The 25972-nt window shown below is 41.5% G+C and overlaps 2 protein-coding genes across 3 annotated transcripts; one reads left to right on the forward strand and one right to left on the reverse strand.

The window, feature by feature from the left end:
• Positions 1-5: 5 nt before the first annotated feature.
• Positions 6-1013, forward strand: TOMM6 (translocase of outer mitochondrial membrane 6 homolog (yeast)). Its single transcript, XM_010584719.1, has 3 exons — positions 6-121; positions 202-303; positions 704-1013. Exons 1-2 carry the CDS (start codon positions 6-8, stop codon positions 296-298), a joined length of 213 nt encoding a protein of 70 aa, XP_010583021.1. The 3' UTR covers positions 299-303; positions 704-1013.
• A 7991-nt stretch (positions 1014-9004) lies between these two features.
• On the reverse strand, positions 9005-17985 carry USP49 (ubiquitin specific peptidase 49). Of its 2 annotated transcripts, XM_010584717.1 has the most exons (7): positions 17850-17985; positions 15517-16927; positions 13494-13698; positions 11451-11559; positions 10517-10722; positions 9599-9741; positions 9005-9473 (listed from the first exon to the last, which is right to left on the reverse strand). In XM_010584717.1, exons 2-7 carry the CDS (start codon positions 16897-16899, stop codon positions 9402-9404), a joined length of 2118 nt encoding a protein of 705 aa, XP_010583019.1. In that variant the 5' UTR covers positions 16900-16927; positions 17850-17985; the 3' UTR covers positions 9005-9401. The 2 variants fall into 2 exon arrangements, with proteins under 2 accessions (XP_010583019.1, XP_010583020.1); XM_010584718.1 differs by lacking the exon at positions 9005-9473 and having other exon boundaries at positions 9631-9741; positions 10668-10722.
• Between the last annotated feature and the right edge of the window lie 7987 nt (positions 17986-25972).

The following is a 25972-nucleotide window of genomic DNA, read 5'->3' on the forward strand; positions in this document are numbered from 1 at the left end:
GCGGCATGGCGGCGGCGGGAGGAGGAGGAGGAGGAGGAGGAGCGGGGACCGCGCCGCAGGGGCTGCGCGGGTGGTTGCGGAGCGCTTACCGCTTCGCCACCGATCGGAACGATTTTCGCAGGTGGGTACTGCGTGGGAGGGCGGGAGGAGCGGGAGGAGCGGGAGGAGCGGGAGCCAGCGCTGCTCGTTTTTCTCTCTCAGGAACCTGCTGGTGAACCTGGGGCTTTTCGCCGCTGGAGTCTGGGTCGCCCGGAATCTGACGGACATCGACCTGATGGCCCCGCAGCCCGTCCCGTAGCGGCGGTGAGTCCTCGGGGAGCGAGCGGGGGCGGGGGCGGGGGTGTCCCGGGAGGCCGCAGGGACAAGGGGCCGCCGGCCGACCGGGCGCTGCTGCGCTTCTGTCTAAAACTTGTCTGTGGCTACCGGTGACCCAACGCTGGCGACCACGGGCGTGTGCCCGTGCTGGCAGAACCCCCCCCAAAGCGTGTCAGGCCCCCCTCCCGCCCCGGGAAGGGGGTGTCACCGTGCGAGGTGACCAAATTAACGAGCTACACGAAGGACTAAACCATGAGCACTCGCTGGCACCAGGAGGACTAAAGCGATCTAATTTATACAGAAAGTTGCAAAGCTGTGTTAAATTGCCATATGCCAGCAGACTAGGCTAGAAACAACCTTGTCTAACTCTGCTTAATTGCTGGCCTAGGAAAGAAATAGAACCGCAAGGGAGAAGAGCTCGCCCCACACACACACGAGGACCAGAAGAGATGCGTTTAGCCACACCGTTATGAGTCTCCATACGTTCGCGCGAGTACGTTCTGCTCTCCTTCTCTGCAGAGCTGCTACTCACACTTCAAAGCTGTCGTGCTTGAAGCAGTGACTGGGGGGGAAGTTTTAAGTGTGAGAGGGAGAATTTATTTTCAATTTGTTCTGCAAGGCACAATGAGAGTAGTTTTCTCAAGGATGTGAAGTCATTGTGCGTGGAATTTTCTTCTGTACCCCCATCTCGATGTTTATTAAAGTATGTAGAATAATGACATAACCCACTGGAATTTCATTTTTTTAATAAGAAACTTCAGCTTACAAAAACAAGGTGTAAAAAGAGTAAAGATTTACAAAAAATCATAAAAACATGATTTATATTTCACACCCAAAAGACAAAGGAACAAGTCCAGTCCTGGGTTGTAAGCAGGACCCATCAGCTACTTATTCAAAGGAAAAAACAAAACTGTGACAAGCCCTAGGTAAACTCTAACCACCAGAAGGTTTCCTGGGTAATGTCCAGATGGGATAAAGCTGGGACACTTACTGTAAAGGAATGATGACTGTGTGTGGGAAGAAGCCGCCATTTGGTGTTGCATAGCATTTTAGTGCCCTGGACTGAGACCACAGCTTGCCGTTACCAACTTTAAAGTCCAGCTGTGGGTGGCGAGGCTGGTCGGGGGACAGTGAAAGCACCATGCGAGGCTGACGTGGGAGCTGTGGGTCGGATTTACTCTGATGTGTTACACGACAGCTCCTCCAAGATGCTATTTGTAGAGCAGAATAACTTCCCAGCCCTGAGCATTACGGCAGTAGGACTGCAACATGGCTTCAGATTCTTTGGACAGTTACGCACGGGTTTTTAGTTTAAGACATTCTTCTGAAGTAGCGCTGCCTCCATGTTTTGTGATGGAGAACTGCCCCCTTACTTGCCCCAGAGAGAAACTCGCTCCACTACCGATACAGATTCTTAAAAATGCTGTTTTCAAAGCGGGTATTTTAACATCCTGTAAAGAAATTAAGTTCTTTTGAAGTATGGATAATCCAAGCTATGCAGAAACAGTTTCTGCAGGAAAAGGGGATTAATTTGAACATTAAGTCATTTTATAGTTAATCTTAGTTTTGATTTAGAACACACTAATCTCCCGAGGCCTGGGTTCAGGCAGGGGGCAGTTCATGCAGTTAAGTACATAAGGCTGCCATAGGTGACTTATTGGATGTTGTCTTAATAAACCTCGATTAAAATAAAAGCTGCTGAACCTGCGATTAGGAGCAGCACGCTTGCACCAAGCTGCAAGACAGCTGGACAGACTGCCAGAAACATTCAGTAATTAATTGGATTCTCTTGTCACTTGCTGCTGCCTGGGAGTGTCCTTGAAGCAAAGGCAGTCTCATTCATGAGCACAGCATGGCATACATCAGCTTAAGTCATTAGTGACGTTAAGTACCAGAAACTCGAAGCAGAAACTAGAGGCTCCTCTGACTTAAAGTCCCCACAGAAACCACTGAAAAATCAGGAAACCCACCCAAGCTCCAGCCTGGCTCCTCACCCAAGAAAGCGGTGCAGCATTTCGCTCCTGTCTTCGCAAGGGCTGCCAGGGAATTTCATACCGAGGGAAAACTTGCTTGTCTTCTATCTATCCTCTGCCAACAGCACCCTTCCAGCAACCTTAACTTGGAGCAGGATTAACTTTTTTAAAGTGCTGAAGATTAGCTTTAATTCTGCCCTTACTCAAGTCAAGAGTGAAGCTTCCAGGGCATTAGCAGAAGCGGGGTCTCCCCAGCAGCGTCCTGCCCAAGCCCATCACACCTTAAGGGAGCTTGCCCAGGCAGCACTCCTCTCGGAGAAGCTGTTTGAAGTTTCTAAGCTGTGTTTAATTTTCTTTTATGGAAAGGCAGACCTGTAAAAAAAAGTTTTACTGGAAACAAACTTAACCACTTCTTCCTTCCCTGTAAACTGCTCATTAGATGTATAGAAGGCTGTGGCTTGAAGAATTTGTGACTGCTTAACCAAAGCTGAAGTTAAGCAGGGAAAAAAATAGGACCTCATTCTCTTTCACAGGGGCTCCAGGTTGCCAGTGGTAAGTTACTGTACTTTACACATCTGATAACCTAGGTGAAATGTTGGGTTTCACATGGAAATATGTGGTTCATCTTGTAGCAGTAGGAAATAGCCTTAAGGGCCAGGCCTAGCAATGTCATTTAATAAATGTAAGGACAGTGAAGATGACACTTGCTATGAAAATGCCATTCCTAAATCAGAGGTGTGGAGTTAGGCAGCCCCAACACTACACTAACTGTGCAAGAGAGAAGGAGCCTCACGGGTGGTTATCCTAATTTCTCAGCTACCGATTCCGTTCAGTGGTGCACCACAAGCCTGTGGTGACATTATTCACGTGCATAGCTCTAGCCTGCCCATGGTATCATACATTCTTTAACCTTGCCTAGCCACCAACGTGGCACAGATTTGTACTAACACAGTTGTAGCAGTATAAATTATCCCCATGGTACAGATATGGTTATCTAAGGAAATAAGGCTAGCCTAAGTACTTTACACTTAACCCTGCCCACACTGAAGGGATGTGGTTGTTCCTCTTTAGCAGGAGCAACATCCAGAAGCCCCACGCTCCCCAAAAGACATGCTCACACAGAAAGTGGCTGTAAAAGCAGGAACAGAAACAAGAGAAGGCCTTTACTACTCCAGACTCCACCAAGCCCTAGTGTGACAAGCCAGGGTGCAGCACTTCAGCATGGAAAAAAAATCAAATTCAGCACCTGCCACCTCTATAGGAAGTATGTTACAAAGACTTAAAAGTTACAAATTGGATAAAGTCATCAACTGTATCATCTCCTTTCTCAGTTCCAGTTATGCAAAGCATTTACAGTGACACTGTGGGCTTTAAGTAGGTAGCTCCTTTATAAAACTTGAGAATTTGGGGTACTGTTCCTTAGGAACTGTAGTATCTAATGGAAAAGCACCATTCATTTTGCCAGTATGAGGCTACTGATAGAGAAAGTTTTCGCCACAAAAACAATATGAGGTTGCTGCTAACGAGACTGCGTTTGGATTTTATTAATGTCTCTGCCTGCAGAACATGCAATCCTCTAACATACGAGGTCCCCTTATCAGACGCTTCCTGTCTCTAGAATTCTAAACTTAGATCACAGCTTATTGCTGTGGTTGGCTTGGCTTGCTTTTTACTGGTTGTTTCATTCATCCCAACTCCTTCCCTACCCTCAGCCTGCACAAAATCAGTAGTGCAGCAGTTCAACAAGAACCCTAAGGGTACAGCACTTTCCTCTAACTGCAATGCATTCTGTATCATGCACAAGCTTCAGAACAATAAATAGTTAATAGTGGTTAAAGTCAATCCTGGGCCCCTTTTTTTTTCTCCCCTACCCCCTCAATTCCCCTTTTGGAAATGTACATTGCAAAGCTCATTTGTAAGACTTAAGAACTCTTCTGAAAGAATTTTGGCCCACCATCCTTTAAACAAGTGGAACCCATACACACACGCACAAAATAAAAATCAGTACAACAGAAGGAGTGGCCTAAAGGCATACCCCCTCAAATCAGCTAAGACAAATAATCACTAGTTGGTACAGGTAACTAATATATGTAGCTTTTATCATTTAAACGTCTGGTTTTATAAATTTAGAAGCTTGCTAGAATGCTTCACATTCCCATCTGCAATAAACAGGTATCAATATTAATGTAATAGACACCAAAAAACCCACTGAATTGAGGTTTTATATTCCCACAGGCAATAAATTCTCAACGTAAGTCTGCCCTATCTGATCTCAAACCCGCTGAAGGGATTAGACGCACACAAAAAGGCAGTGTTCAGAGCTGGTGCTTGGATTTTACTATTTACTTTGAAGAAGGGACACTTGGCCACCCTACACAACTGCATCTATTGCATATTAAATTTCCGCAGGCATGCTTTTGCTCACGTGTGGAAGTATTTGCTAGGCTGCTAAGGAGACCTGTGCAAACACTGCCATGACAAGGGGAACTGTATTTTTTTCTTTTCTAAACCAGCAGTTAGCATTAGATTTGTAACAGAAGGTGCTTCCCAAAGCTACTGCTACTCTAGCAAAAACCCCACTGGAGTTTTTATTCCTTGCTCTATGCTACATGCTCTGACAGACGTCAACTTACTGACCTGACTGGAGGGGTCTGGATGACATAAGAAAATCTAAAAAGCCAAATCTAATCTGCCTTTGAACAAGATGTTATTTGATTTATTACAAATACAGAGATTTCAAACGTGTAACACTAAAATACTAGCCTCTGAGCTTGCTGGTAAACTTCATTCACATACAGATAGGAAATGTAAAAATGTCAGCGATACTGAGTACTTGTAAAAACACACGAATCTGTCTGCTGCTTCAGTCAGGAGGGGGGAATTCACGACTTATTTCCCAACGTTTCTGTCCCATGCAAAACATTATTGGATACAAGGCACCAAATCTAAGGAATCATACAAAATTACTTCACACAACTGTATTGGCAGGTAAAACTTATCTCCCTGTCTCTTCCTCATGTGGTTCTCATTCTGCAACACCACTGACTTCCGCTGCAGCTCATCCCAGGGTAATCTGGCAACAGCCAGAAGTTTCATTAGTCTCTCTCACTGGGATGCAATTAAGCATATTCAGGCCTGGGGACATTACAATCAATAAAAGTGTTTCTAAATTACCACCGAGACAGTATTTATGCTAGAAGCCTTGCCTTCTAAAACAAAAAAACCCCACCCTGATAGCAAGTCCATAGGACACACTTAATGCTTTTACCATTTCCGATTTCATCCCTACACTCAAAAAAATGTCTGGAAGTCCCTAAGTAAGTGGGGGTGGTACTGCCACCCAGAAAAGTCTGATGTCAAGCATTTAATATGCATTATTCCATTTGCTGCCTCACATTAACAGCTTTCAAAGCCAGACCAGAGAATTGTTCTGGTCAGAACTAACGGAGAAAAAAATTGTTTTTTTCAGTGCTTTGCAGAGAAACTGTTTTTGCAGTATGCATAGTTTAACTGGGGAATACAGGCAGTAAAGGGATAACAAAGGCAAATTTATGTAACTAACTTGCTAGCGGAATAAGGTTAGCTAAAATAAAGTGGTTTCCAACAACTACAGCAGATGCTGTATCATACCTGGCCATGAATACATTAAGATTATTCATTCTTAAGAACATAAAATTAAGGAACGCCAATTTACTTACAAGTTGAATGGAATAAGGATATGCTGGGAACAGTTCTGTCCCGAAGGCTGCATAATCAGGAGCCTGACAGTCTGCCAGCGTAGAGTGGCTTCCTACACCTTCACACAATAACCTGCAAGGTGCCAAGAACCTCGTGCTTGCTGTGAGCATCTCTCAGAGCAACTGACTCCTTGCTACAAGACTGGAACCCCAGTACAAGAATCCCACTACATGGAGAAACCAATTCTGCTCCCAGCTGTACCAAAATAAAGGTTTTTGTTGCAGACACTTAGCTTGCAGCTCACACCTATGGCCACTGAACTCCACACATGAGTTAAGTTACATCATCTGCCTGTGTGTTTGCAGAAGCAGAGCCTAAATCTGGAATTATTCTAAATATGCATCAGTGTATAGGCAGGATTTGAAGCCATACTGTTAAAGAAGGGAAAAAGTTTGCTTTACGGGCTACCCTTGGTCAGACATGCACTTAAGTGGGCTTCACTGTAATTGCAAGTAGTATTTTCATCTTACTGATGTAAAGAGGTAACTTCCAATCAGAATTTCTGGCAACCAGGACACTATAAAACAGCGTCCACCATGGAGGGAGCATTGGGCTATGCTTATATAAAGAAGCCTGCACTAGACAAATATAAACCAAACAGCATAAAAAATGCTATACGCTATCGCTTCCAAATAAAAGCTAAATATTACAGAAACCTCACAGTGTTGGAAAAAGCAAGTTTATTTACTTTGAAGTATAATTCATTCCTTCCCTATCAGGGCAATCATTTTTCTGACTGCAGTATCTCCACATCTCAGCACAACTAGGCTAGCGTCACATGGAGAGGCCACTAATGTCAAAAGATGTCACCAGCAAATGCTACAAAATCTGCTTGGGTAATCAGATGCAGCAACAGCTACAGGTACACTCGCAGCTCCCCACTCCCCTCTGCAACCTAATCGATTCACGCGACAACTGTATTACTACCTGAATTCAAATATTAATGCAAAACACTCAGTCAAAAGATGAGCATTCATAGTGAAGAGTCTCAGCTCACTGCAGTAAGAACTAATGCTGCATTAAGGTTTGCCTTTCTATCGATTTTTTATATAAACAGGGCCAGCACGGCTAAGGGATTCAGAAAGTGAACGCACCATTTGGTAGTCATAGTAAACCATGACTGTCATTTAGAAGAATATAATCCTCTTAAAGGGTGGATAGGCCTGGAAGGACAGATGCACAGGGAAAAATACCAGTTTTCCCTTCCACCTCGTAGATTAAAAAGGCAATGTTAAGCACTATTTTTCCTTTAATTTTCTTTTCGAGACACAGTCTTCAAACAGCGTATGTTTTCCTCTAGAAAAGAATCCATCATGTATCTGATAATCACAAGCACTTGATTTTGATTCTTTCAGGAATGTCAACTTCTACCTGTGCTGAACTCAACTCAGCTTTCCCTGCAATCAGCAGTCAGATTTACTTCTATTGGATCTCAATTTGGCCTATTGCATTTTTATTAATTTTATTTACTGGTAGCACAAAAAAGCCCCTACCTAGTAAGTACATAGATATACACACATTCGTAAGAAATCCTTCCAGACCCATCAATCAGTTCCCACAGGACTGTTTCAGACTGTCTTGTCTCCCCCAAAAATAGGAGCATATGATCTCAGACTTACACTTAATTGTCAAAAAGACAGTTTGTGTAGGCTCAGAAAGCAGCATGTTGCTCAGACTTCAAGAAAGGGGAAACTTCAAGGACGGAGAAGACCTAGCGTGACACTGTGCTCTGACAAAAAAGTTTTTTGCTTGCTGTGCTCATCTCTGCACGGCTGAAGTGATTAACAGCAGCCAAAGTAAGAGAGACCAATTTGCCCATAAGACAGGAGATTAAAAGTCACAGTAGTGGCAGTGGAAAGAGAGGAATGGTATTTGGGAGACTTATCTCTTCACCCCCTCCAACAACAACGCAGGGTTGTCAGTGTGTGTCTGATGGGCAAATGCTGACAAGAATAAAAGGAGAAGGGGGAGGAAGATAAATACACTTTCAGAACTTCTCTACCTGAAAATGGAACCAATTTTTTTGAAGAACCTGATATTTTAGATTACTTCACCTTTAACGACTTTAAAAAAGAACACCAAACCATCAAGACTGAAAGACGTCATGTCTCTTTGCAGTTACATATTCAGATTTGATTAAAACATGAAGTGTGAACAGCCAAACCCCAAATTATAAAAACACCTGAGGTGCAACCATAGGCTGAGAAGTGACTATAAATAGTCAACTAAGGCCCTATGTTTCTCATAGAATTCTAAAATCAAGATGATTACAGATACAGACATTTTTGTAGCCTTTCAAACTCAACATGGAATCTGAGATTTAACTACATTCCTTCCCTTTATGTCCCAGCAGAAAAAAAGACTTCACAGGCTGAATTCTGCTCACAACACCTGTGCAACCTCACTGCCTTCGGTTAGTCTGGGCCTTGGGTGACAACTGCAATTAATGAATATTTCCACTGCAGAAGCTGTAACAGAAGCTAGCTCTGTTTCCCACCATTGTGATATTACCACCACCCTGTTCCCCTGAGGAAAACAAGCCACACTTGTAAAAAAGTGCTAGTTTGCCAGTGTAAGATGCCTCTACGCTACCTGCTTCTGCTGCCACAGCTGTGCAAGCCAGGGCTTAGAGTTCTTTATAATCCTGATGACAAAGTTATGCCAGCAGAAACCTGTAGTATAGGCTTTGTTTTTGCTGCCACTGTAAACAGATATGACACACAGGTACATTCCTGTTTTATTACAGTTTTTTTTGTTTTTAAACGCACTTTTTCCAGAGCAGAACTGTTTTAAAATCACACTCCAAGTGAACTTAGCTGCCAATTAAGTTCAGCCCAGAGAATAAAACATCGAGTGTGCACACAGCCCCAGTGTTACTGAGAAAAAGAGCTGCTGACAAAGCTTGCCAGCCATGGGTTTGCCCTCAACCGACGGCAAAGAAACTGGTATCACAGAGCTGGCTGAGGCCTGGGGGAGTATTTTCTCTGGTAGAAGAACGTTAAACATTTCTCCAGCAAGAATGGCTCTCAGGGCAGTCAACTCCATCTACCCAACAACTGTTCAGATAAATACCTGGGTGACTGTGTGATTCAAACCCTGGAAATCTGAATGCCAATTAATGGGGAGGGTACCGTACCTGTTCCTTCTGGAGTTTTATCAGCATTACTAGGTACTGAAGGTTTTTGAAGCCAGTTGAATGCTTCCATTTCCTGGTTGTGCTGATTTGTTACACGCCTTACACAATTCCTTTTTGATATGAGATGAATGATATACGGCATCAAACTTTCTCATTTCATTTTGTGAGCATAATTTTAACAACAAGATGCTTTAAAAACAAGATTCTGACTACAATCTTAGGTGTCAGAATTGCACAGCTCAATACGCTTTTCCAGACCCTGGGCGGCAAACATCATGATCTGATTCCCTTCCTGCAGCGAGCCTTTTTTCCTACAAAGAGGAAAGATGGGAACGCCAACGGTTTTTAAATAAAACTGAGACTGTTGATTGAGTTACAGAGCTCCCCATCATGGGAATGTCAGTCTTCTGTCCTTATCACTATTTTTGGACGGCACCTGAGCTTGGAGTTGTTTTTCTGAGATTCTTGCTTTGTCCTGCACTGTTCTTTGAGTGTAAAAAAGAATGTAGGCCTGGGTTTTGCACACCTCCTCCACGCTACATACATTCAGTTTGGAGTCATTGCAGTGGACCCAAAAACCTAGGAATCAAAGTGAGAAAGAGGACACGAGTTAAGGGAGGCATAATTCCTTCTGAATGCATTTTGGAACTGTTCATAGGAAGCATCCACAGAGAAAAAGGGCAATGTAGGAGAAAAGGCATCTCTCTCTTTTCCTCTCCAGATGCTTTGGATAGTAGTTTCTAATCTGGAGAACATTTTGCTCATTTCTGTGCTGTTAACAGAGTTTAGAAACACCAAATCGTAATTTAACCAGTTGTATATTATAGCCCAGAAACCTCAATTAGGAAAATAAAAATTCCCTGGAGATAGCCAATTTGTACCTCTTTCTCCACAAGTCAGAAGGCAGAGTCAATACCAATTCAGATGCAGAAAGAGACTGCTAGAAATTCACAAAACCCCTGCGGATGTTATTCATGAATAGCTCCTGTCCAGTTTCAAAACACTTTCTGTTTCTCTCATCAACCCAAGGATACTGAGAAAAGACACCCAGCTGGAGCAGCTCCATGGAGTTACATCGCAAGAGAAAATGAAGCATTCATGCTGTTAACAGCAAGCAATAAAAGGCATCCCAAAGGGCCGCAAAGCAAAGAGCAGCAATCTGTGGCTTTAGGAAAAAAAAAAAAAAAAAAAAAAGACAACATGCTACTAGCAATACTTTCTGGGAAACAAACTACCCAATGTCAGGAAACTTGATTCCAAACAACTTTGATCATAAAGCTTTACAACACACTAAGTCTATGGACTAGAACACGAGTTTCTTGAATTTGTTTCCCCCATAATAAGGCACACGCACCTCCCTCTGTGTTGTAGCAATATGCTGTGTAGTGTCCTGAGCCAAACCCTTTCCCGTGATGCATCACCACAGCGGAGAGGTCATAGACAAAGGTCTCTTTGTCAAGAGAGGAGAGAGAGTCCCTGCAGCAGTAAGGTTCCATGTTTAATACCTGGTCAAAGAGGACATGGACCCCAATCTTCTCACGGTGATTACGTTCAGACCACCTGCAAACACAAGGGCACGAATCAAAGACTCAGGATCCTGCTTCTCAACAGTGGTGCAGGGCTGCGGGAAGATGCACACAAAAGTAGCCACTGATAAACAACTCTGAAGAGCTTTCCTTCCTAGGGTCAAGTAGGCGTCATATGATTTTTTCCCTCTGTTTTCACTCTAACATCTTTTGCATACAGCTGATTCTGTCATTTATGCCCATTTGTTATAGTTAGGATATTGTTGAGATTTGCAACAGTCAAACACAAAGAAAGCCAAACATATACTGTGACAGTCAAACAGCGTTTAAAATAGTTATATAAACACCACACACCTCAATCGCCTGTGCTAACCATTTTAGAAACTTTTCATAACATTTTGAACTTTGTCTGCTATGTTTTATTCAACAGATAAATACATAATATTGGCATTTAACTGTCACAGGCTTCCAGCTTCAACACATCTTTCACTCAATTTACCAGTTCATCTATCTCACAGCCACTGTTATTAACATTTACAAAACATTACACTGTGTGTATAGTAGATAACACGCTACAAACAAGCTACTGATTGTTATGTAAGTAGTACTCCAAGAGGGTATCACACATCTGGTTTGGATAAAATGCTTACACACATGCATTTCTGAGAAAGCGCAAGAAGTTATGGGCCCACACTAATCACTTCTTTCCAAAAAGACAGAGGCAAGTCACTTGCCTGACATTTCGTAGTGTGCCCCACTCACCTGAATCTTTTAAGGTGCAGTCGGAGGACCTGAGGTAGTCTGTAGATCATTAACTGCTTTTTAGCTTCACTCAGAACAAGAGGTTTAGGAGAAGACTTTCGCCGTTTGCCTACCCAAAAAAAAAAAAAACCAAATCATCAAGGCAAAGATTGTTACGGTGTAATTAACTTTCAGAAGGGGAAAAGAACGCATTATGAACCCCCTTTTCTTCCAGTAGCAGTAGCCAGCTCACATGCACTCAGGATGGACACACAAGCAAACATTTCTTATGGATTCCTTCAGAGCAGGAACTTCTCTAGGACCAAAACTCACACGTTTAAAAATACTTAAACTTTCACTTTTGTGATGCTTATAATCATACAATCAGGTATCACCTTCAAGCTGCTCATGTGGACATTTTGCTCTGAGAAATACACCAGAAATATTAAGACAGAGCTAGCGCCAAAGACATCTAGGGCTGTAGCAGTTTCAACAGGTGAACTACCAGCATACAAATGATACTATTTGACATTATATTTTGTCTACTACCTTGATCGTTTTATACCACTGAAATAAGGCTTGTAGTAGCAAGCTTCACTAGCTCAAGAATATTAATACAAGTCAGAGGAAAATGCTTCCAGCAAGGTTCCACCTCTTGCAGGGTTTCTGCCTGCCCAAGAATGTAAAACAGCTGCTGAACCGAAACTGGAGAAAAGCAAAAAACGTTCCTCTTCCCAGTGATTACTCTTTCCAGGACACTGAACATACGACTATACCAGGAGGAAGACAGGTGGCTTTCAGAGCTTCCAATAAGAAATGTACCTGTTAATTAGATTTCTGCACCTCACTGCACCAGTTCAGAACAGATGGGTTGCTCCTCCTCCATCACGTCTGACAAGCAGTGCCCCCAATAGTTTTTGGCACCTAGACACAGGCTGGTTGCCTTTCTCTGACTTTTCTTTCAGCTGGTTAATGTTTCCTTAGCCATTTGACTCTGAAGTAACTGTTAAAATTCAGGCTTTCACAAAGAATCAAATAAAACAGAGTTAAGATAAAGCTGTACTCAACCACATTGACACTTAGTGAACATTATTTGTGAATCAGAATCTGTTCAAATTATATTTGGCTTTGTTTCAAGAACATCTAGTCAACCATTATTTCCTAACACTTTGTGAAGATGTTTGGTAACAGATTTCCAAGTTGATAGAGAACAAATCTCTACAAATATTTGCTACTTCAGCTGCTTAGTTGCAATGTAAGTCAAGTTATTGGCATTTTCCTCCCAAGGGAATGAACATTTGCCATAAATACCTGCATGAAAAAAATTTCAAATCCAGCTTATCAGAGTAGCTGAGCTGCATGATTATACACAAGGCTAAAATTATTTTCTGGCATACAATGACCTTACACTCAGACCTACTACAGGAAAGCAGAAGTCATCTTCTAGCTGAGCGCAGCAAAACACGTGCATTCATATAACGGGTAATACATTAACCTGAGACTCCCAGAATAATGTCAGTTCATTGCTCCTTGACAAAATGCCTACAGAGAGATGGAAACTCTAACCTGGCAGCAGACCTTGAGAACTCTGTATTTGTGATTTCTGGTTAAAGGATTCAATCAAGAACAAGCAAAACATAGATGACTTTTTATAAAAGCTTTCCTGCCATGCAGAGATGAGCAAACCATAGGGGATAAGGTTCCTTCTTTTGTCCCTAAATCCAACTCCCTCTCACTCAAAAAATTCTTGAAGTTGCCTTCCCCTCCAATACAAGCGTCAAGAGCAGTTCTGAACAGGGCTGTATTAAACCCTTAGTAAACTGTGCTGCTGAATGGCGGAGACGAGAGAAAATGACCTATCAGATCCAAACTGGTGCACGAAGGAGCAGAAGCTACCAACAGGAGGTAACAAAACAGCATGAGCAGCAAGGAAGAACACAGTTTTCCTATACATATAGGCCACAACACATGTTTTCCGACACACAAAACACGCATCAGAAACCTCTCACTTGGAAAAACAGACGGTGCTTCTAATGGCAGAGACAGCAGCAGCATCCGACTTACTGTTGCATTGGTCGCACGCATATATCCTCCCTTCCAGAGCTTCGGTCTCAGTGAACTTGGCCAACATTTCTGTCAGCATGCACTCTGTCTGGTTAACAGGAACGATCCCTTTCTCAATGGAGTGATAGCGCTCAGGGAATTCCAGGGAAAGATCCCAGAAGGGTTCAACGGTGTTGGATTTGTAGTTGCATGTTATGCAGGTGACCTGGGAATGAAATGTGCATACACAAATAAAGTTATGTACATGTACACCTGCAGACTGCCATTTACATTCATGCCTAAAGAGCAAGTTTATGCCCAAAAGGCAGTGCAGTTTCACAGACATAAAGATGATCTGTGAGTCAAGAGAAACACTACTTATTTCCAGTCTGAAAACTAAGTCTACCCTGAGCAAATAGTTTAAACTAATTTCTCAATTCTCAAAAAAATGGAGATAACGTTCACCTTTATGGGATTTACTTCCTCAGATAAACACCATTACAGGTATAATACCAACTCACAGTTGGGTAACAAGCATGTTGGATCTGTTTTCTACTACAAAAAGTACACGTTACCATTTATAATGCAATCTTCCTTCCACAGTTTCTCTACTTTCATTGCATATTTCAAAGTGTATAACTCCTTTAATGTTTCATCTGCTAACTATATAAAAATTATTCATGAATTGAGCATAAAAGGATAAATTTCAGATGCACTTGTTTTCTTATGTCATCCCAGAGTATTATAAGTAAGAATAGCAGAAACGTTTTCAATTAAACTCAGAAGCAGAAAGTGGGAACATGAGGTGGTAACAAAACCAGAAAGCAAATCTGGTCAGACTCTGTGTTATTGTGAGAACCATCCACCAGAAACAAACTTCCACCCTTGCAGCTTCATGCCCTGAAGGCACCAGTAACTTCAAGGTGGATTTGTAGCTAGCAGATAGGGAAGGAAGTCTTCTGTGTGTAGAGGGGTTTGAAATTAAATACAGTACATGTACACAAGAATTACATAAGTAGAATAAATAGCTCGGCAAGTTATTTATAGCGTATCGTAATAGCAGATGAATTACACTGATCTGTTGACATCTTCACGCTGTTAAGATACCTACCACTGAATCTAGAACACTGACCCGAGCCACAACACACCATCATCCAGAGCCAAGAGACATAACTGAAGGAAGAACATTTAGTTAAGAAGTCCACAAGAAGTTCATGCACTGAAGAGATGATTCAAATGAACCATGACTTCAAGCATCCTTCCCTGAAAGCCAAAGGCTTTAATTTGAAAAATACACCTTTTAATCTTTAAGGTGCACGTAATTTCTTATGAATGGTAAGCTCACTGGTACTGAGAAGGACGATATAAATAGCAATGAGAACACACACATATAATATGCTTTGTGGTCTGATCTTGCAAACCCTTGAGTGTCAAGTTATGCACACGTTTCATTTCTCCTGGAAAGCAAAGGTAGTTGAGGACTTTCAAAATGCACTGGGCTCTCAGGGTCTGCCTTGTGGGGAATAACATGTTTCAGACAAGGGAATGGCACAGGAATAAGAGACCGAGCAGCACGACAGGCACTTTCATCTCCTACAGAAACATATGTTAAGCATGCTCAGTATATCAAGATGACTTTCATATGCCTGCAAAAAAAATTGTTACAGAGAGCTTATTCTTTAAAGCACAAGATGACTGCCCTATCTGTCCTTCATCATATTCTTTCTAGCCAAGGAAACAAAACCAAGAAGGGACAAAACAAATTACAGACACTTTAAAAACACCGTAAAAACTTAAAACTAAGGGCTCAGAACTTCTGTACTTGTGCAGTTTTCATTCTGAAGTGGCAGAAGTCAACTGAATTTACAATACACTTGACAAGTATCGAAAATGCTGACAACCTGCACAGCAACCCAACAGATTTTTCTCAGGAGGCACTCCTAAGCAACTCCTCTTACGTATCTGGTGGCTCCTCAAGAAACAGAGCCTTTGCTCCTTGGTGTGAACGGCTCCAGTTGATTCCTGTGCAAAAGTAGGCACATACCTGACTAAGCAACTGCCCATGAAAGATGGTGTTCACCACCTTCAGGACCTGCTTGGTGAGCTTCCTCTGTGAGAATGGGATAAGGATCCTGCGCTTCGTTCCTTCCGACTCCAGCTCCTGCTGTACTTTATCCAACAACTCACAGAGAAATTCCTGAGCGTCCTGCTGATCGTAACCTCGAAACGCTGGGATCAGACTCCACACAGAGTGCAGCATGGCAAAAGGGGACACGAGGGCCCACTTGCCAGACCACATCACTCTGAAGAGGGTGTGCAATTCGTGACAGAGGGAGATGTGCTTTGAACTTGGTTCCTTGGGTTGTATTAGTTCTAAACTCCTGCTTATTGAGGAGCCACCATTTAAGCCAGCTGGCAAGCTCTGCGTGCCATATGATCCCACTTTGTCAGTCTTCCCTGACTCATTAGCAGCAGACCCATTTGCCAATTTGCCAGGCATCCTAGACTTCCCATTCACAGTTTTAGCTAAGAGTTCTTCTGTTTCACAGAGATCAAGTGTCAAAAAACATTCTCTAAATTTCTGGAGGTGACTTAGCACTTGCAGAATAGAATTCATATAACATGTGTTTCCCAGGTTCCTTAGACCCGTTACCCCGGGAGTCATCAGAGGCTTACGCCGGATGGAATAAAACTGTTTGAATCTGCTGCTCTGCATCTGCCTTGAGGTAGGGGAAGCAGTTGCCACCTCCCTGAATTTCCTTGGAATCAAGTTCTCTCTGTGCACGTGAGACAAAAGCCTTGCACTCTTCCTTGGAGGAGTGTTTGCCAGCTCCTCCAGGAGTTGTCTCTTCATCTCCTGCCGCCGCTGCCTAGCTGCCTCCTTCTTTTTCTCCAACTCCTCCATTTGTTTCTTTTGTTTTAATTTTAGCTGGCCTCTAGAGCTCTTATCGAACCAGGTCCGCAGCGCCTTCGCAAGCAAGGACTGGCGCCTGTGCCAGAGAGCTGTAAGCATCTGAGATTGTCCCTGAGGGGTCCTTTGATGGCTGCACATGTCCTCTCCCAAAGCCATTGATCGCAATGTCCTGCCACTTCTTGTTGACGGATCATGTTTTTGACTTTTAATTGCTGACAGAGAACTTCTCAGCAATTTCAAATCACCCTCCGGGTTATCATTCAAGACATAATCTTCACAAAGGTAACAAAAGACATACAGATCATTAACTTCCATTGCCAATGGATGCCTGGTTTCTTCAAAGTGTTTAAGTGCATGCTCCTCGATGTACCTCCCACAGGCTACGTGGGAGCACTTCAGACAAGCCCAAATAGATTCAGTTGTCTGGCAGTCCACGCAGTGCCACTTCTGGGGGTTCAGGATAGAGTGGTCCTGGGCGAGTCGTAGCCGCCCAACATGTTTGCATCTATCCATGTCTTACAGAAGTCTTCGCTGCTTTGACCTTGGAAGGCAAAAAACAGAAAGAAAAGTATCTTAGAGCCACTATACATGTTTCAAATGATCTCTTTTGTACCAGCTGTGAAGACCTATAAAAATACAGATGTCGCGTCTTGTCAATCCCAACCGCAGTTTTCCCTCAACCAACTACATTATTTCTGCGTGCAGTTTTTTTTAAAAGCAGTTTTTAGTACAAGCAAAAGATATTGGATTGACAAGGTCTACAGAATAAAACTGTCTATCTGTCTACTAAGGACAGCCCAGACAGCTGCCAGCATGCCTTACCCAACGTGAATGGCTTGCTTCCAAGGAGAAAAAGATTAATTCAGTCCACACACACGTTTGATCTTTAGCTGCCCTCTTGAAATTGATACATACAAAATGAATTTGGAATTGGAATGCATGTCATCAGGAACTAGACTGAGGTTACCAACTTCTCGCAGAAGCCACAAAAATATCAGATAATTGTCATAACCAGAGCATTTGCAAGTCCGCGGCCTTTACATTCTACCCTTGAATTCTCTGATTTCCCACTGCCTGCCAAATATTTCAATGTTCAAAAAAAACCAACACGGGAAAAAAAATGAAACCTGTAACACCATGTTATAGTAAACGTAAAGGAACATCTGCATGTGTACAAGTTTGCATGAGCACACATAAACAGAAAAAGCAACTGATTTACTAAATTACTATATTGTAACTGAAAAGAAATCAAAGCAGGGGTACTAGAAGGCGCAAAAAGCTTTCACTCCGTGTCCAGCGCCCATATGTTTTATAAAAGATACTGAGCCATACAAAGAGCACAACTGAAGCACTGTGTGCCAGCGCTGTGGTTTCTTTTGTACAGTCCCTCCAACGCTCTGATCCAATGGAAAGAGAACAGGGCGCAGAAACAGCGCCCAGACCCGCTCGCTCGTGCTACTTACCGAGTCATGTTTAAACATCCTTTCCTCCGTGACGCAGCATCCAGGGCACGGAACATCCCCATTTCAGCCAAAGGAGTCTTGGCGGTTCTTCGAGAATTTAATTACTACTTAAGTCTTCACTGTAAGGCAGCACAGCTTCAAAGCCCTAGAGAGAGAATATTCTTGTGATGCACATAAACAAACTAAGAACGCTGGCAGGGTTGTTTTTGAACACGATTAATCCCCTCAGTGCAAGAGCTACTGCGGAGAACAGAATTATCTGGAAGTCAAAGCATGAACGCACCTAGGAACCCAAATACTTAGATGTTAAGAAACATCACATGGAAGAGGCACTCTGGAATTTCATTTTTCTGCTTTCATTTTCTGATAATCTATAAATCTGCTGATCACATGTAGCCTCTTCATCATAAGTCTTTTGTAGTGGATGACCCAACATATGGCAGAGAAAAAAATCTGAGTTAAAAAAACTGAGCAAAAACGTGCACCTCCTGTGAGCACTTCAATTTTGGCTGCTTCGATAACTTGGTGAAAGAAGGGGGGAGGAGATGGAGAAAAAGAAAAAAAAAAAATCTGTCCTGAATTAAATTTCATTTCTAGGTGATTTTTCAAACAGTAAAAATGAAGTGATGAATAGCTGTCAAGTGTGAACTGCAACGAAATAAGAACTACAGAGGAAAGAAAAATAGGAAAAACCTGCATTTTGCCAAAGGCAGAAAAGATTGTAAAAACGTATCTGTTGTAATAATCCAAGAAAGACTACATTAACTTGCTTACGCATCTACAACTACAGTACTTGAATACAATATAAAGTAGTGATAGGAGGGACAGCAATAATAGGCACAAAGCGGTTACAGATGTCACAGAGAGTGTCAGATCTGGTGCATAGAATATTTAGTTAAAAAAATCATTTTACAAGGGGCAAAGTTTAACATAATGAAGGCCGCGGCATGCTTTCCTAAAGCTTTAGGATAGGTATTGAACAGTTGCCTCAATTGGTATGCAGAAAACCTATGTGACCAGGCTAAGCGAACATATTTTTAGTGGTCCCCAAATTACGCAAATTTACTTTAATTACTATCTTTTTTCCAGTGACACTGCTTCTAAAGATGGAATCTGTTAAAGAAAAAAAATCAAAGCTCTTCTATTAACTCTTCTTGACTTCAGATTAAAGCACAAGTGGCCACTTCAGAATTCATTTCCATGGAGTGATTCTGCAGTGTCTAAATAACCATTTTGGTTGTTTATTTAAAACAGTTCAAAAATCGCTACACCTCTCCTTTGGGCTGTATTCATTCACTCACAAATCCTAGGTCCTGGAAAGGCACTTTTGGAAATCCTCCACTAAACAAAGGACTGATGTGGTCTCTTCCTTCCAGGTTGGAAACATCCCTTCCCACCTTCCTCCCTGACCTTTTTCCCCCTTTCTTCTTTATTTTTCTGCTCAGGTCTTGATAGAAAATTGTGGAATAATCCAGTCCAGCCTTGGTGAGACCAAGTGGCATAGATTCCAGCTTGAAAGAGTATAGACACTATGGTAACATTGACAGCCTTCATTTACATAAAAGAATACTAATTATGTTGTATCATCAACATCTGTGATTCTGCTCACTGCCATATGCGACAGTGTTGGGAATTTAACCCTTGAGTCTCACCAGCATATCCGAGATTTATACCATGTAACAAAAACCGGGCCTTATAAATACAATTTTCTAGAGACCAATTAAACAGCTGCCAAGTATGGTCGCTCACCAGCTCTGCAAGGTCTCAGGACACAGTATTTTCAAAGAACATTGAATTTATCCTCAATTTCCTAGGAAAAAGAAACAATGCTGATATGTTGCTAGTTTCAGCTGGGTAACAGGCTACAAGGAAATCAATCACACACCAGATACAGTGCATTAAAGAATCATGTTTAACAATGAAGTTGGCTGTCAGTATATAAATTACAAGCCTTTTGTCAACTGCTTTTGCTTTTCCTGTGTGGGCCAGCAAGATTTCCTGTTTGAAAAAGGAAAGAGAATTTAACAACGCTGGTCAGTTAACAAAGCAGCTTTGTTACACCTTAATTCAGTAATTCTCAGCACAAAAGCATCTTTGATAGTGCATGTGATATTCCCCACCTGTTTCTCTTTAGGTATCTATGGATACTTCCCTTGCAAATCTAAGCCCTAATACCATATACATTCAGCTGCTCTGCAACTCAGAAAGAAATGGTGTTTATTTAACCCAAACCGCTTAAATGATACGTCTTTTCAACTTCCTCAAATAAGATCTCCTGCTTTTCATTGGTGTGGTTTTCATCTCAAAGCTGAGAAGGCAGAGCAGGCTGCCTGCACAGCCAGGCTGCCGGAGCATCTGCATTGCTCACGACAGCGCGCAGTAGGCTTGCTTTCCATGCACCTGGCTGCTGCACGCGCGGAGCTTCTCCATGCACCACGCTTAAGGATTTCTTCTTCACGTTAAAGATGCCTGTTACTGACTCACATTTTTGACCCCTTCCATGAAAAACATAATTAAAATTGGCTTTCTCGCATTGTGCAACTCATGTACTAAAGGCAGCTGGAGTGTCTGCAGGTTCAGCCCTGCCATCCCACATGCAAACAGACTACTAAATAAGTCACTGAAAGACATGCACATGACTAAGAACAAAATTTGTTCCTCTCTTTTACATAGGTAAACAAACAGCTTGCCACAACCTACTAGCAAGAATAAAAAGAACACATGAACAGGAGAAATTACAAAGCTATGATTAAAGGAAAACACAAAGATGAGTCAGAACCTGTAAACAGTTGCACACAGGGAAAAACAAAACTTGCAAAGATTACAAGGCTGGAGCTATTTAAGATATTGCAACAACTGAACACAAATTTATGTGGTTGATATGACAAGCCATGAGCAACAAGAGAGTTTAATGATGGAGAATTAACACCTTACCTTTTAAGGTCCTGGAAACAAACAAACAGAACTCTTTGCAATTACAGTGTATCAGGTCTACTTTTGGTTTTATAATTTTTTTCCATCAAGGTAAATCTCATTTTAAGAAACATCTATAAACTCATCCTTTCTCACCTACTTAGATCTTTTCTTTTCCAGATAAGGGGTGGGGGGAGGAAAAGAGGGGAGGAGGAACAACTTAATTGCTCTGTATGGAGAAGAGGTACCAGATGAAGCGTGGATCTGCACTGCAATACAACTAAAGATGAGTTAAAACTGAAATAAAATAATAGGAAATAAAAGGAAAATAAAGACACTAGTTTAGCAAGTAATGGTCTAGAGACAATTTGAAAAATTCTCACCTTCAAATCACTTATAGTATTTAAACACTGGGTCAAACCCTAATTTCTTTTCTTGCATGGCTCATAATCCTGGAAAAACTTATGGCAAGATCCTATAACAGCTTCAAGAACCAAACACAGCAGAAACAATTTGGCTCTTGACCCTAAAAGAGTGTTAAAATAAAACACATGACTTCATTATGTTTCTTTGTACCATTGTTACACATTTGGAAACTGATTAAAGACATCTGTACAGATCTGTTGACACGAGCTACTTTCTTTTTCTAAATAAATGTGCACGAAGCAAAAAACCAAAAGTTTAGGGATCAGAAAAGGTGCTAGATATTTAGCGTTGGAAACTAGATGCATCTTTCATTTGTCCAAGAGTTGATTCCAGAACAAATCAGAGTCTGCAGTACTGCCACAAACTCCTTCAGCTGCAGTCTGGAAATCATCTTTAAGGACAGGTGGGAAGCTCAGACTGAACGATTCTTTCATTCATTCATCCCTCTCCTGGGAGTGGCAAAAGTGAAACACAGCAGCTTTCACCAGTCCATCAGGAATTGGTACCACATTAAATAAAGCACGTTTGCCATTTTTTCCCCCCATCTCATTCTGTTTTAAAACACTGTAGGAAAAAAATATCCTTAGATATTCTTGGTTTCCATTAAAACTACATATCCTACACAAATATACTGTATATGATCAAACAGGTTTCAAAATCTTGAATGCAAAGAAACAAGCACCTTCCACTCGCCCCCCAGTAAACAATTTTTCACGTGCAACTCTAAAGTAGAATTTCTAGCCTGCTGCAAATACTCCAAAATGCAAATAAGGAGATATCAGAGAGAATATATATATCTAAAAGTTGCATACAACTACTCAAAAACTTTATTCCTCCCATTATTTTAACCTACCCATTTGTGAGGAACCAATTATTCAACCAGATGTCTAATGAAAACATGTAATCTGAGCTGCACGGAAGATGGTGAAAAAAATTTCCTGCTCAAGACATTCATGTTCCTTTGCTAGCAAGAGCCATCCATGTATGTACTCACAGCAAAATCCTATATTTGCTTCTCAAAGCCACTAGCAATGACACTTTTTCAAACAGAAAAGCTCATGTAATTGATATGCCATTATAGAAAAGGAATTGCTGCACAAATGAACAAGCATCACCACCACATCACCTAAGCAGGTATCCTCTGTCCTTACAAAGTCACTGCACGGTCCAGAACTACTCATTCAGTAACCAGAGCAAGGAAAACACCCTCAAAAACATACAAGAAGCTCTTTTTGCTTCTCTTTCTCCAAAAAGCCATCGGCTCGCCTGGACAGGAATGGGTTTCTCCCTTGACTCCCCTAGTTCAAACCCTGCTGGTTTTAGACTTTCAAATTGCATCTCCAAAGAGTAACAATAGCCCTAGAGATTTTTTCAATTATTCTGAAAGCATATTTTCTTGAAAACTGTCAGCTTTATATCCTACAATTGCTGGATTCTCTCTATCAAGGATGACATACTATCAAGTTAGTTACAGGCAAATTAACACAGCTGACAAAGGAAAAAAAAAAAAAGGAAAACACACAAGGAAGAGTTACAGATGATTCAGGATTCAGCATTTCTTTGAAAAGACAAGCAAAGCAGTGAATTAAATAGCTACTGTGAATACATGAATAAAATACAATTTAAAAGACAGACAGACGGATAGACAAGAGACTTGAGCTGTGACAGCAAAGTGGTCACTGATCCCACCACCCTCCTGGCCAGCCCCCTCCTCGACCATCAACCTCTTCATGGAGCTGGAGCCCTGAAACACAGAAATCCTCCACCTGAAACCAAAGCTTACCAAATTCTGAAACATCTCACCCGTGCATGCCTGGAAGGTGGCTGGTGTCCTACAGGAGTCATGACAAGCTCAAAGGACTTCAGCTGGTTTCAGTACAGGCGCTGGAGGACCCAACACACCCCACCACGCTGTTCAACTCTGAAGCTATAATCACAAGGGAGCTTGACAAAAATGTGACTTTCCTGCCAACTTCCACAGCAAGTTCTGTTTTATTAACTCCTTTAAGTTAATTATAACTATGTCAATGTTAAACTGTTTCTGGGAGCTCACACTGTGCTGTAAAAATCTGCTCTAGGCTCAAACCCAGAATCTCAGGAATCGGTTTTCAAAGAAATACTCAGTCATTGGAACACCGCCCCCCCCCCCCCCAAAAAACCAACCAACCACAAAAAAACCCCAAAGCACTCAAAAGCACGAGGATTAAGAAAATCCTATTTTGTGCTCAGGTGTCCTCGGTGGAAGTAAATGCGACTTCTGCAGGACTTTATTCTCTGAATCGTCTTAGGAAGCTAAAATTGGTGGATATTGGTCCATATCTGATTTTAGAGTACAAGAAAGAGCAGACACTACGATGTATTGTGTACAATTAGCTTCAAAGGTTTCATACTGCACAGCAAAAAATACAAGGCTCCAGGGGGCTCAGTTGGTCCCTAACACCAACCCAACCCCAAAAATCAGTCATCCTCCCTACAAAGTTCATTTCACATAGATTTAGGGGGATAACTGAGAGAAGATAAGCATTTGCTTCATGTTTTACACCAGTTGACAGATGTAAATGTCCCAAACCTTGCAAATCAGAGATGTTAAGATCCTGCTACCACAATGCACCGGACATAAAACCTGTCAAACACCAGGCAGCTACAAGTAGCAGTTTTATACATATATAAAAAACATTTACAGGTACTATCTGCTAACAATCTAACCACCAAGTCAGTCAGAAAAATTGCTAATGCTGAATTCAATGCTCAGGGAATGGAGCCCCAGGGAAGGAGCAAGGATGAAAAAACTTCTCTTTTTCCTAAAACTCTGGAATTTTGAGTACTTTAGAAAAAAGTTTTAATGTCTCTGAGACTTTTAAATATGACTGGCGTACTTAAATCTAAGGCCTCATGTAAACTGAAATGTGCTGTTAACCCTTCTGTACCGATCAAGACTGAAAAGAACGTGAAGTGTTCCCCAGTACCTATTCCTAAACCTAGTCAATACCTAGAACAGATAAAATAACCTTATCCTGCCTTTTTGCTGTTACAGCTTATTGTGCTTGGTGAACTGGTTTAGCTATACTACCCAAAACAACCTTTCTGCAGATACACACTCTCTTTACCAGAGAGGCTTGCTGGCAAACTCTAAGAAGTCAGAAAAAACACCAAACTCCTTTTGTTTGGATAGAATAAATCTATGACTAAACCAAAAGACTTCACACTGCCTGTGTCCTCAAAGAGCAATAATTCATACTTTACACAGGCCAACAAATAGTTGCAAATGTGCATGTGTCTTCTATTCACATTCCTTCCTGATGAAGATCCTCTTAAACAAGAGAGAGTTGAGCTTTCACAAGGAATGGATCTGGCAGTTTATGGTTTGAAAATAATCACGGAAAGGCAAAGAGAAGGTGAAATTCTTCAGTTCACAAAGCATTTTAACACAGCCCTCCTTAGAAACTAGCTATTCTATTATTTACACTGCCATTCAAATTCTCCAGCCTTACAAGTTTAAACTTGGAAGTTTTTAAAATTTAAAATATTTTAAAGATGAAATATGAATATACTTATTAAGCCAAACTCACACTGTTTCTTATCTAAGTGCAAGAGATTAATAAAATTAAGTGACTAAAACCTCAGGTAAAACCCCCAGCTACGTGTACTTTCAATTTTCACCTTTTGACCTTAGCTTTAAGAATAGCTTTTCAATGTGCAATACAACCAATGTTATTTATTCTTTAGGTTCACTGTAAAACAAACAAACAAACAAGATACATGTCCTACAGTTCCCTGAAAATGTGGAAAGTTACTATATAACAACCCTGGATGTTAAAAAGCATTATTAAAATGCTGTATACTTCTTAGTTCATGGCTTTCTAGAAGTTAATGTTTCTTCATTTATTGCAACGCGTAAAATCCCCCCTTCCCCTTTCTTTTCATAAGCTTCTGAGGTTTTATTTTTGGTTTGGCTTTTTGAAGTGTTAATAAGCTGGGAAACGCGATATGGATACACTGTATAAAAGAGTCACTCGCTGTACATTAAAACAATTCACAGTATTTCCTCCAGTCCTAGTGAACCAGTCCAAAAGGGAAAGAGTCAGTAATTCCACTGGTACTTAATCTGTAGAAGCCTGAAGCAATTATAGCAAATACATACAATCTGAATTATCAGAAACATGAAAAAATGTTTTGCATTAGAACAGTCTGAAAGTAGATGCTAACTGCCCAACATAAAGTAATAATTTCACTTTATGAGTCAAGCAACCAGCTTTATAGAACCCATGAATTCCCAACAAATTCTATTTCCATAATTGTGACAACATCAGAGAGTGACATGCTGTAGCATTTTAAAGTTTCCTAGATGTTTGCCCCTGAACATCACCCCTGAAACCCTCTCTGCCAGAGCAGACAGTAACAGAGCTTTAACGGATGCAAAATTAGTGGCACTGACTCCAAGTCAAGAGAGCTACATCAATTTTCACTATTTGGAAATTCAGTTTTTTACGCCCCACCATCCCCAAACTGTCGGGATTCATACCAAAAGCAATGTCTTTTTGTTTCCTTTCACACTTACCACTGCCCAATTCGGCAAGTATTCAAGTTTAGTGAGACTGCTCAAATGGATAGAGTACGTGCTTACGTATTCACGGGTCAGGACCTGTGCACAAGTGAACAAGGCAGTTTAAGAATAATTAACAAGGTACAAGTTAAACAAAACAAGCCATGTTATATTTCAACGTGGCCTAACAAAGCAGGAATAGAGGAGATAAACAGCCATTCTCTTGTGTCCCCACTTTCCC

The sequence above is a fragment of the Haliaeetus leucocephalus genome, unplaced genomic scaffold (assembly GCF_000737465.1).
Source record: "Haliaeetus leucocephalus isolate CR32 unplaced genomic scaffold, Haliaeetus_leucocephalus-4.0 Scaffold1000, whole genome shotgun sequence".
NCBI lineage: Eukaryota > Metazoa > Chordata > Aves > Accipitriformes > Accipitridae > Haliaeetus > Haliaeetus leucocephalus.

What these genes read in the sequence shown, in the direction of transcription:
- TOMM6 (XM_010584719.1), top strand. Translation starts at nt 6, where the DNA reads ATGGCGGCGGCGGGAGGAGGAGGAGGAGGAGGAGGAGCGGGGACCGCG. An exon ending in GATCGGAACGATTTTCGCAG is followed by an intron (nt 122 to 201) that starts GTGGGTACTGCG and finishes TTTCTCTCTCAG; the next exon opens with GAACCTGCTGGTGAACCTGG.
- USP49 (XM_010584717.1), bottom strand. Translation starts at nt 16,899, where the DNA reads ATGGATAGATGCAAACATGTTGGGCGGCTACGACTCGCCCAGGACCAC. An exon ending in CTGCACCTTAAAAGATTCAG is followed by an intron (nt 10,723 to 11,450) that starts GTGAGTGGGGCA and finishes TTGTGTTTGCAG; the next exon opens with GTGGTCTGAACGTAATCACC. An exon ending in AAAAACAACTCCAAGCTCAG is followed by an intron (nt 9,474 to 9,598) that starts GTGCCGTCCAAA and finishes TCCTCTTTGTAG; the next exon opens with GAAAAAAGGCTCGCTGCAGG.